Source organism: Alosa alosa, chromosome 6 (genome assembly GCF_017589495.1).
Source record: "Alosa alosa isolate M-15738 ecotype Scorff River chromosome 6, AALO_Geno_1.1, whole genome shotgun sequence".
NCBI classification, from domain to species: Eukaryota; Metazoa; Chordata; class Actinopteri; order Clupeiformes; family Clupeidae; genus Alosa; species Alosa alosa.
The window spans coordinates 35,012,791-35,025,290 of record NC_063194.1 but is presented as its reverse complement, the minus strand read 5'-3'; the positions used below and the strand labels follow the sequence as shown (position 1 = coordinate 35,025,290).

Sequence of the window (12,500 nt, the reverse complement as noted above, 5' to 3'; positions counted from 1 at the left end):
AAGTTGCCTCTAAGTATTTGGGTGGTGTATGCATTCGCTAGTTGGCATGCAGCCTATAAGGATTCCTAGAAAAGTTACATGGCGTTGCTACTACTTCTAGACATTCCGGCGTCTAATTGTCAAGTGGGCGGCATTAACATTGATTTTTCAAGCGTCCCACTATTGCGACATTTTTTTTTTTCCATTGTCGGAGTAGCGACACAACCTTTTCTTTCAAACGTCCTGCCATTCCGACACGAGGTCATTAACAGTGGCGTAGCCAGGATTTTTCAATGGAGTGGACTTTTGCGAAGTATAGGCCTAGGGTGGGCCTTTATTTTTTTATTCCAATATGGGCAGCATAGGCCTACAGCAACTTTACATCAACTTTAAACAACAACTTTAAACAACACACGACACACAAACAAAATTCAATCAATTTGCAATGAATGGCTGAAGAGTATAATATGACTATTCATTAGGCCTACATAATTAGCCCATATGAAACTTGTGCGGCCTTTATTGGTGCGGATTATGCATTATGCAGCATATGCGGGAAATTACTGTATTAATATAAATGCCAGTACAATTATCATTGTACTTAAATCAATGAATGTGATTATGTCCTAGTTACGTGCGCTTTAGTGTCGTACACTGACATTCGTCAATGGGGATAGTCGCTGACCCTCATTCGATGTGGATATTTGGAGGCAAGGATAGCCTTCAAGAAACAAGGTTATCGCAGTTGCTGTGAGACATTCGGTCCTTCTCCAGTCTCTCTCAAAATCAAAACACACCCAATTCACGCTTGGACTTTTCGATTATGTTTCTAAATGTTGGGACTGATGGACACTGAACTCTGGGGGTTATTTGAACGTTCGTTGTGAAGTGGTTTACAGTAAAAGGATTGTCGGATATCGCGTCTGTCTTTGCACAATTATAGGGCCATGATAATGCATGCGCTAGCCTAGAGTCGAGAGAAAGAAGAGTAAATAAATATGCAGACATGTTATGTGCAATTCAACAACTGCACGCATGACATGTAAAAAATATAGGCCTAGCCTACATTATTGTGTAGTAAATTGAGTTTATCCAACCTGCTGGCAAGCCAAAATGCGTTGCATATGGCTTTATCATTGTCCTCTATAATGTAATAGCCTATAAGCAACTTGAATATATGAACACCCTGATGGACACTGAACTCTGGGGGTTATTTGAGCGTTCACTGAAATGGTTTAGGCTACTGGAGGCGTAAGAATTCCAGCGATCTTTTGCAATTGGTCATTGATTGACGGCCATTAATTAATTAATATAGGTGGCCTGCACGCACAGAGTTTGTTTGATGCATGGAGTTTCCGACCGTTCTCCCCTGAGAGCTTAGAGAATAAAATGAAGAGAGCTACCTGTGTTTTACATAATGTGTAACATTTATTCACATGGCCAGTTCAAAATCACCTAAGGTTTTGACTGAAATAATATCAATTATTGGGAAAACATTGTTTGGAGTGGATGGCGGGTGGATTGTTGATGTCTGCAGGTGCAGATGACATGACTACAGCTCATCCATGCATCTAGGATGTTGGAATTTGATAGGATACAGGAACTGCAGAGATAAATTGAAAATGAGGATTGGTAATGTCGGAATAGCGGTACTAAAAAGGGGGCATGTCTAAATAGAGGCATGTCTTAATAACGGTATGTCGTAATAGAGGGTCGTCGTAATAACGGAATGTCGTAATAAAGGGTGAACCCCTCTGTAAGGTGCTGAGTGGTGTTTGCATTTCTTTAGTTAGCTTGTTAGCATTGTCTGTAAAGGTGCTGGTGGGTGTTTGCATTTGCTTAGTTAGCTTGTTAGCATTGTCTGTAAGGTGCTTTAGTGGTGTTTGCATTGCTAGTTAGCTTGTTGGCATTGTCTGTAAAGGTGCTGAGTGGTGTTTGCATTTGCTAGTTAGCTTGTTAGCATTGTCTGTAAGGTGCTGAGTGGTGTTTGCATTTGCTAGTTAGCTTGTTAGCATTGTCTGTAAGGTGCTGAGTGGTGTTTGCATTTGCTAGTTAGCTTGTTAGCATTGTCTGTAAGGTGCTGAGTGGTGTTTGCATTTGCTAGTTAGCTTGTTAGCAGTAGCAGCCCAGTCCCCTTCTTTTCACTTGCCTTTGATTATTGTCTCTTTTTTTAAATGCCAGTGCATAGTGTCCCCTGGCTACCTTTTTAAATGTTTTCTTTTTTTACATTATTTTAACTCCTACAGTCATTGTCTTGTTGTCCTTTTCATTTTTTCTTTCTGCCTTAGGTCATACCTTTGTTTATCGCACCTAGCAGTTTTAGCAGTTTATTGTGAAGCACTTTGGTGCGGCTGAGCCGTCTGTAAATGTGCTATAGAAATAAAATTTGACTTGACTTGACTTGACTTGTTAGCATTGCCTATAAGGCGCAGGATGGTGTTTGCAATCGCTAGTTAGCTTGTTAGCATTGCCTGTAAGGCGCTGGGTTGTGTTTGCAATCGCTAGTTAACTTGATAGCATTCCCTGTAAGGATCTGGGTGGTGTTTGCAATAGCTAGCTAGCTTGTTAGCATTGCCTATAAGGCTCTGGGTGGTGTTTGCAATCGCTAGTTAGCTTGTTAGCATTGTCTATAAGGCTCTAGGTGGTGTTTGCAATCGTTAGTTTTAGACAAAACTCTCACAGCAAAGGAACCGCCACCCAATGTCGGTAGTAATATATGTTCTTACCTTAACTTTCCCGAGGTTGAAGTCATACCTCTCGGTGTCGATGCGTGCACTCAAAGCGCTCTGGCTTGCAAGCGCCAAATGTGTTAGCATGTTGCTATGCTAAGCGGACCCAGGCAGTAACCGTGGGGAGGAAGATAGCATTAATCAAACACATCCACGTTTTCCCTACTTAAATACAGTTGCACGAGTAGTTGATAAAAATGTGTAAGGTCACACAACATGAAGCGTGGCGATTTCCCAAGCGAATAAACAGGAGAACTACAATGTGTGGCAGTAGCGCTTGGGAATGCCAGGCTAAGCGTGGTAATATTAATTAACACCTAATTTTAGATCCTATCCACCACAGAGTTTAGAATCCGTAGCGATCGACCCTCAGCCTCCCCTCCTCTGGCGAGAGAGAGGGCAAAACACACTAGAGATCGGCTGATGGGCTATTATTTCAACCATAATTGCATAGCAAAACTTATCATCAATAGTTTTGACCAATAGACCTCTCCAGAATAAGTCCGCCTCCGTAACTTCCGTATCCATCCAACTTCGGGCGTCGATTGTCTATGGGAAATAACATGGCGTTTGAAATATCATACCCGGTAAAACATCTGTAGGTGGCCGAGTAGAAAAAGCTGGTGGGCAGATTGGCCTACACACTTCTGCCATCTAGTTTCCACTGGATTTTTTGATTTTGGTAGTACTTAAGCGGCACCGACAATCAAAAATACAGTGGAAACAGATGGCTGAAAATGTGGAAACAATCTACCAAGCTTTCCCTACTACCACCAGAGTTTGACTGAATGCGATCTTTCAAAGCGCCATGTTATTCCCATAGACATTTGCTTTCGAAGGTTGAATGGATCAGAAGTTAGGAGGCAGGACTATTCTGGAAGGTCTATTTTTTAAAACGCACCCGCCCGCCATCCGGCTGGTTGTTTTAGTGTATATGGGTGATCTTTGGCTGCTGGCGTGAGGGCTAGAAAGCTTTGCCTGTTCTAGAAAGACTGATCCAATGCAGCAAATATATTAAAAGGCTAAAGTCCTACATTGGCTATGTTGTAGCCCTATCCCCAGAAATATCAGCAGCAAACTCAGTCTCTGTCTGTAAAAGTCTCCAAATAAAGCGCGCATCGGCCTGTTGCCTATTCTGCCAGCTTATTGCCAATATATCGTCCAAAATGCTTGATTGCATTGTCCACATTTTTAGCTACATTTTCATATACCACATCAGCATTTTTGTTCAGTGAATCTTTTGTCGGGCCCTTGTCAGCAGCCTTCGGCTTGCCTCTTGCCACTATTCACTCCTTCGTCTTCCGATGTCATTTCTGAGTCATCTACGAGATGTTTACACACACTCACACATTCACCTCTGTATAGAACCAACTTGACATTGACTTCAACCTGTGCTATACCCTAGATGAGACTGCCTGGGTTATTTTGTTTCGATATTATATAAAACACATAGTAATTGTAGCCTACCATTCAGGGAATATGCATTTAAAAGAGAGACAGAGAGTGATATGACTCAGAAATTACACTGGGCGATGGCAGTGCGAGATGTTCAGAACGTAGAGCTAAAACTTCTGGTGCGGATGGATGGCGAATTGATGATAAGTTTTGCTATGCAGTTATGGTTGAAATAATAGCCCATCAGCACATCTCTAGTGTGTGTGCCTCTCTCTCTCGCTCAGAGGGGAGGGGGAGGCTGAGGGGTCGATCAAGCATGGATTCTAAACTCTGTGGTGGATAGGATCTACAATTAGGTGTTAATTAATATTACTACGCTTAGGTCAAGTACTCCCAAGTGCTACTGCATACACATTGTAGTTCTCCTGTTTATTCGCTTGGGAAATCCGCCGCGTTTCATGTTGTGTGACCTTACACATTTTATCAACTACTCGTGCAACTGTATTTAAGTAGGAAAACGTGGATGTGTTTGATTAATGCTATTCTCCTCCCTCTACGGCTACGTCTGGGCCGCTAGCATAGCAACATGCTAACACATTTTTGCTGCAAAGCCAGGCGTTTGAGTGCACGTACCGACACCGGAGAGGTATGACTCAACTCGTGAAAGTTAAGGTAAGAACATATATTAATACTGACATTGGGTGGCGTGTTCCTTTAAGGGGACGTTCAGACTAAGCGTGCGTTTTACATTATAACCCTATATGGAGTAGACCGTTTTACATTATAATCCTATGGAGTAGACTGTTTACATTATAACCCTATATGGAGTAGACTGTGTTTACATTATAACCCTATATGGAGTAGACCATGTTTTCAAAACATTTGTCTGCTTCTTTTAAAACGCTACCGCAACCGTCTTTTTCTGCGGCTAGGAAGTTGAGAAATATTCAACTTCTAACGGAAAAACGCCAATTACCGAGACCTGTGGTTTCCCATGACAACAAGTAAAAAATGGAGAAGGTGACAGAACACCGGTCGAGAGACTCGTTTTAGTGTCTGAGCATAGGGAATTGTTTGACATAACTTCACAACTTTACCATAACATACCAAAAGCAATAGCCAACCCCAATTTTTTCTTCTGCAATATTTTGTATCCACACGTAACATTAAGTCACTTAAAAAAAATCGCTTCCGGTTGCTTTTTGGAACAAGAACGCTTGCAGATTATTTTTCAAACTGAAAAAGTGGTCTGCATAACTTCTTTTGTCAGAAAAAGGCGCTGAACATATCCTAAGTGTGTTTTGTGTGTGTTTGTCTCTGTGTGTGTGTGTGTGTGTGTGTGTTTGTTTGTCTGTGTGTGTGTATCCCCACAGCCGGTGCTGCTGAGTGAGCGTCTGAACAACCTGCTGCTGAGCATGTGTGAGGAGTGTGTGTCTCTTCGGTCGGACCTGCAGGACGTGCTGGAAGTGTGTGAGCAGCACCACCAACACACTCCGCAGCCCGTGCACGAACGCGTCATACGCCAGCTTGTAGAGGATGTCCAGCAAGACCCGGTAAACGTACACACACACACACACACACACATACTAAACTGGGACACTGTTTCCAGGAGTCTCCCAGCAGAATTTTCAATTCTGTTATGTGGTGTTACCACAGTCCTTTTAGGCAAGTCCCTCCACTCGGCGGCCATATTGCAACGCTTTTTGGGGACTTATCGGGCATCTATTTCGGCAGGAATGCGCGTGCGCAAGGCTTCACGACATCAACCTTGCTCCAGCTGCGAGATCACAACACATGATTGGCACGATGTCTTCACAACACACCACATGTGGGGTGTACTACGAATCTCGATTAGTGGGTTAGCGAGGTATGTTGCGCTCAAAGCCAGGCTATGCTGTGACATGAAAGTGGATCTGTTTTAGTGTCGCTATATCACCATGGTATCTTATGCTGTCAACCAAACCTGGTTGGGAGGAGGTTATGTGCTAAGTTATAGCTCAAATTGTGTAATCTACCGCACACTGACCAATCAATTGTCTTAAAAACGAAGTTATCTCACGTGTAGGATTCTGTCATATATCTTACAGGTGGAGCTCCGCCTCTACTAACATTTTGGATCTCGAATGCGCTTTAATAGTGCTGTGCGTGCAAATATCCCACTATGGACGTGCATACCATACAACAACTGATGACAATTGATTTATTTGATGTTATAGGTTAGACACAAAAAAGACCGCAGTGTAGATTAGGCTATGGCTCATGCTAATCGCTAATCACGGAAGTTATTGTTTTTAAATAGAGGCGGTCTTGTCGTCTCCACTTTCCACGACAATAACGTCATCCCAACACCGAGAAGCGCACAGATCTGAGCTGAAAGCCTAGTTTGCAAATATATCACATAACTGCTATCGTGAGTATCATAGCATTATACCCTGAGTCAAGGCTTTGTCAAGCCTCGATATGTCTACATAGCCTAGATATGTCTAATGTGCTTCGTAGTATACCCCAATGATTGGCTCAATGTATTCACATTTCAACATTTTGCCACGGAAGGGGCAGGATATGTATAAACAACTGCCATATTATTGGCGTTACAAACTAACATGCATTTCTATTGAGGATTTTTTGAGTGCTGTGTCTCTTCATTAGAAAGTCTCTGGTGTCACTGACTATATAAGGAAGTGATTAACCTTCTAAGCGCCAAAGTCGCAAAATTGCGACACACAGCAACACTGATTAAAACAGACGATAGATCCAAGTACGGTGTCAAATCGAACAAAACGTTCATGTGTGATAAAGTCTTGGATCTGTTGTTCACCTATTCTAATTCTGAAGGAAAATATATGAGAGAAGGAGAGACGCTGGTGCAGCTCAGATGTCTTCTTAATTTTCAATTTATTTAGTAAAAGGTGCAGAACATACGACTAACGTTTCAATGTAGTCAAATCTTCATCAGAGTCCTTGGAAGGAATGGGGGGTAAAGCCCTGATAAGGATTACCTACAGGTGTGATTGAGCATAAAAGGGGGCGTTGGCTACCTGAAGATACACCCACAGCTTCCAAGGAGCTACACTCACCACATTAAGTCCACAAAGCAGAGAAGTAATTAAAATGATCGAACAGGCATACGTATAAACAAGCCTACATAGTTCACAATATAATAGGGAAAAACATTTAACATTAACAGTTTAACATTTACAGAAAGCATGATAGATTTAATTCATCATTAAGGCCTAAAGGTTCTAAAGTGCCAAGTGCATGTATCCAATAAGCTTTCCTACACAGCAGCTTTTTAATAATATCACCACCTCTGGGTGGGGCTGTGATTTTTTCTATTCCCCAGAATCTCAAAGATGCCGGAGAACCATGATTGGCCTCCTTGTAATGTCGCGCCATGGCATATGTTAGGTTTTGGGTGCGAATGGCGGTCTTGTGTTCAGATACCCGTATTTTAAGTTGGCGTTTTGTTTGCCCTATATAAGCCAGTCCACAGGGACATTTTAGAAGATAGAAATTTCTTGCCAGTGCGAGGGTGAAGAAGTACTTAGTGTTAAACGAATTTGAGCATTGTGCACAATTTCCACATTTATAGAAACCTTGTGGTGGGCAGGATAGCCAAGTGGTAGGAGGTGGGGTGGTCATGTCCGAGTGGACCAATCGATCACGGAAGTTACGAGCGCGCCTAAATATAAATCTGGGTGGCTCAGCGCAAATATCCGTTAGTGTCGGGTCATATCGGGTACATGCCAGTGTTTGCGAATAATGTTTTTTATGTGTTTTATGGAAAATATATGACTTTTGGAGATGACATCGATCATCCATTATAGTCACGGTGCATCTTAATGGAGGTGCGACAGTGTCCACTAAGCAAACAACGTTTATTTGGACCCTTTTCCCAACACACTGTAGCTGGAGGGGCCAGTGGTCGACGTGATCATAGTGTCTGTAATGGACATGGTACAGACAGCAGGGGGGTAAAAATAGGGCTCTGAAGATCAAAATCACCCGATAATCACCCTACTTTATGGTATAGGAACAGATTTATTAGCCTACTTTATGGTATAGAAACGGATTTATTAGCCTACTTTATGGTATAGGAACAGATTTATTAGCCTGCTTTATGGTATAGAATACAAGGATACAAGGAAGTTTATTGTCACATGCATATAGTTACTGGAAGTAAGAAATGCAGTGAAATTATGTCTGGTGTCAGCCTATTTGTGCATTTAAAAAGTGCAGTAGAAGAGGGGTTTAGTAGATTAAGTGGCAAGGGCTGCATAAGAAAGGTGGGGGAGGGGCACCAACAAGGAGCACAGATTTATTAGCCTACTTTATGGTATAGGAACAGATTTGACCAGGCTACTTTATGGTATAGGAACAGATTTATTAGCCTACTTTATGGTATAGGAACAGATTTGACCAGGCTACTTTATGGTATAGGAACGGATTTATTAGCCTACTTGATGGGATAGGAACAGATTTGACCAGGCTACTTTATGGTATAGGAACAGATTTGACCAGGCTACTTTATGGTATAGGAACGGATTTGACCAGGCTACTTTATGGTATAGGAACGGATTTGACCAGGCTACTTTATGGTATAGGAACAGATTTGACCAGGCTACTTTATGGTAGGCTATAGTAGGCTTTTTGGTTATAGTAATAGTTTAAGTATATACTTTTTTGGGCTTTTATGCCTTTAATGCGACAGGATAGTGGAGAGTGACAGGAAGTGAGTGGGAGAGAGTGTCGGGGTGGGATCTGGAAAGGAGGACGGGCGAGGAATCGAACCGAATTCGCCGGGCGATGGGTGCAGGTGCCCCAGCCAGCCGCGCCACGGCTGGGGCCGGTTATAGTAATAGTTCACTAATGTGGTTTACATGTGACTTTTTTCCATTTGTTATATGGATGAAATGACAAAAAAGGAAAAAAAAATGTTCTCAAATATGTTCAACATCCAGTATTTACTGAAAGGTGCATAACTCGAGATGGTTGCCATCAAGTGACGTCATAATATGCAAATTAGATGAGTAAATTTACCCCCTTAAACTTTGATCATACTCAATGATTTTCACATTTGCAGTAGGACTTTATCTCTGACCACTCAAGCCATGGCCTCTTGAAAAGTTAATGTCAAAATCCAGTGTTGTTTTTTTTTAACCCTGGCGCTTAAAGGGTTAAGATATACCCAGTAGTGGACACACACACACACACACACACACACACACACACACACACACACACACACACACACACACACACACACACACACACAGCGGGATTAGTCCCAGTCTTAACTACCGGACCATCTAAATGAGGGGGACTGACGTAATCCTGATTTGATTGACCAGCTCAGTAGAGTCTATTTGGACTGGACAACCTTGTCCACTACACACACACACACACACACACACACACACACACACACACACAGCTCATTAAAGTGTTTATAGGCTGGACATCCTTTCGCATGTGTACTCCACATACACTGTCCAAACACACACAGACACACACACACACACACACTCTCTCTCACACACACACACACACACACACACACACACACACACACACACACACACACACACACACACACACACACACACACACACACTCACTCACACACACACACAGACACACACACACACACACACACACACACACTGGGGTTGGGACGGTCTTTTAGGGAATCCTCAAACAGGGGAAGAGCTTAGACTGCCCACCTTGGATTACTGCCCACACTTTAGATTAGGCCACCTCTCTCTCTCTCTCTCTCTCTCTCTCTCTCTCTCTCTCTCTCTCTCTCTCTCTCTCTCTCTCTCTCTGACACACACACACACACTCACACACTCACACACACACACACAGACACTCACACACACACACACACGCAAACACACACACACACACGTCATGGAATATTGGGCTGGAGCGTATGATAAAGTTTGCACTGAGGAGTGTGTGTGTGTGTGTGTGTGATAAAGTGTGCACTGAGGAGTGTGTGTGTGTGTGTATGTGTGTGTGTGTGTGTGTGTGTGTGTGTGTGTATGTGTGTGTGTGATAAGTGTGCACTGAGGAGTGTGTGTGTGTGTGTGTGTGTGTGTGATAAAGTGTGCACTGAGGAGTGTGTGTGTGTGTGTGTGTGTGTGTGTGTGTGTGTGTGTGTGTGTGTGTGTGTGTGTGTGATAAAGTGTGCACTGAGGAGTGTGTGTGTGTGTGTGTGTGTGTGATAAAGTGTGCACTGAGGAGTGTGTGTGTGTGTGTGTGTTATAAAGTGTGCACTGAGGAGTGTGTGTGTGTTACTACTGGCTCAAACCAAAAGAGCAGGAGAGAGGGCGACAAACAAATGTCCAAATGTCCAAATGTGGAACTCAAATTGAACACAAAGCAAGTCGCTCTCTCCCGCGCGCTGCACCATAACCAGGCCCTCTTTATGGGTCAGACTGGGCCATAACCAGGCCCTCTTTATGGGTCAGGCTGCTCCATAACCAGGCCCTCTTTATGCGTTAGGCTGCTCCATAACCAGGCCCTCTTTATGCGTTAGGCTGCTCCATAACCAGGCCCTCTTTATGCGTTAGGCTGCTCCATAACCAGGCCCTCTTTATGCGTCAGGCTGCTCCATAACCAGGCCCTCTTTATGGGTCAGGCTGGGCCATAACCAGGCCCTCTTTATGCGTCAGGCTGGGCCATAACCAGGCCCTCTTTATGGGTCAGGCTGGGCCATAACCAGGCCCTCTTTATGGGTCAGACTGGGCCATAACCAGGCCCTCTTTATGCGTCAGGCTGGACCATAACCAGGCCCTCTTTATGGGTCAGACTGGGCCATAACCAGGCCCTCTTTATGGGTCAGACTGCACCATAACCAGGCCCTCTTTATGCGTCAGACTGGGCCATAACCAGGCCCTCTTTATGGGTCAGGCTGCTCCATAACCAGGCCCTCTTTATGGGTCAGGCTGCACCATAACCAGGCCCTCTTTATGGGTCAGACTGGGCCATAACCAGGCCCTCTTTATGGGTCAGGCTGCTCCATAACCAGGCCCTCTTTATGGGTCAGGCTGGGCCATAACCAGGCCCTCTTTATGGGTCAGGCTGCACCATAACCAGGCCCTCTTTATGCGTCAGGCTGGGACACACCTCGCGCGCCGGCACATCCCATCAATTAAGCACACAGGACCAGGCCTAGAATAGAGAGAAGACACGGTGATACAGAACAGGAGAAATAGATGCATTGCAGGACGTAACACTATGTGTGTGATAAAGTGTGCACTGATGAGTGTGTGTGTGTTTGTGTGTAATAAAGTATGCACTGAGGAGTGTATGTGTGTGTGTGTGTGTGTGGGTGTGTGTGTGTGTGGGTGTGTGTGTGTGAGGAGTGTACTGTACTTTCTTCTGATCCTGTTCCATCTGTTGCTTTGGTTCTATGTCTCTTTCAGGAGAACCCGGTTGCGACTGGTTCCAACCAGCTCACAGACCGCAGTCAGACAGTCAGGGACAGGCTGAGGGGTAAGGCACACACACACACACACACACACACACATGAACATGAACATGCTGCAGGCTGAGACTGTTCTCAAAGATGATTCATACCTTTGTACATGACTGTGTGAGCATACTTGTATGTGTGTGAGTGTGTGTATGTGTGTCCATACGTGTGTGTGTGCAGGGTGCGATTTGTGTAAAAACCAGAGGGGGGGATGATTTTGAATAAGTTTGTAACCCCCAAAAAAAAAATATATATATATTATTTTTGCCACCTTTATAACGTTTTAGTTTTAGTTTACCGTGGTGTATGACTTTAAACAGCGAGTGTGCTTGGTATGATGATCAGCTCCTCTAATGCAGGGTAGGACTACGTTTTGACAAGCATACAAATTCACCTTGTTCTTGCCCCATCTGAAATGACTTCTCTACTTTTGCTGCCTCCATCCTTTCTGTATTTGTTGTGTAAAAAAACATTGTATATGATGGCACTGAAGTCTTAAGTTAGTGAATTGGCTAACAGTGTTAGCTGGTAACCAAATAGCCTACACATTGCGCTACACGCTGCGTAGGCTATGTGCATTCTCATTGCATTGCGTTCAGTAGCCTAGTGCGTAATATTGCAAAAGTTGAAAAAATAAATGTGTTTATTGTAGCCTACAGAAAATAAATAGCCTACTATCATACTGTCAGTTAAGTTTTACGAAAATAATTTACGAACCAGAACATAAAGACCATGAAGCTACTATTTCTTGCAGCTGTTAAAACACCCGCTAGATAGTTTGAATACCCACCAACATTCGTTTTTGCAGTACAGATTATTTCTGAAAGTTATTTGTCTACTAGGCCTAGCCTACTGGCTGATTTATCAAACGAGTGCTGCTCGCTCGTCCACCGCAAACTACAGGTGTTTTGGTA

At 43.5% G+C, this 12,500-nt stretch overlaps 1 protein-coding gene across 1 annotated transcript in view; it reads left to right on the top strand.

Moving 5' to 3' along the window:
- frmpd2 (FERM and PDZ domain containing 2) overlaps nucleotides 1–12,500 on the top strand; it is a 57,695-nt gene that overhangs the window by 3,291 nt on the left and 41,904 nt on the right. The window contains 2 exon segments of the mRNA XM_048245536.1: nucleotides 5,477–5,656; nucleotides 11,537–11,606. Coding sequence (XP_048101493.1) covers nucleotides 5,477–5,656; nucleotides 11,537–11,606 — 250 coding nt within the window.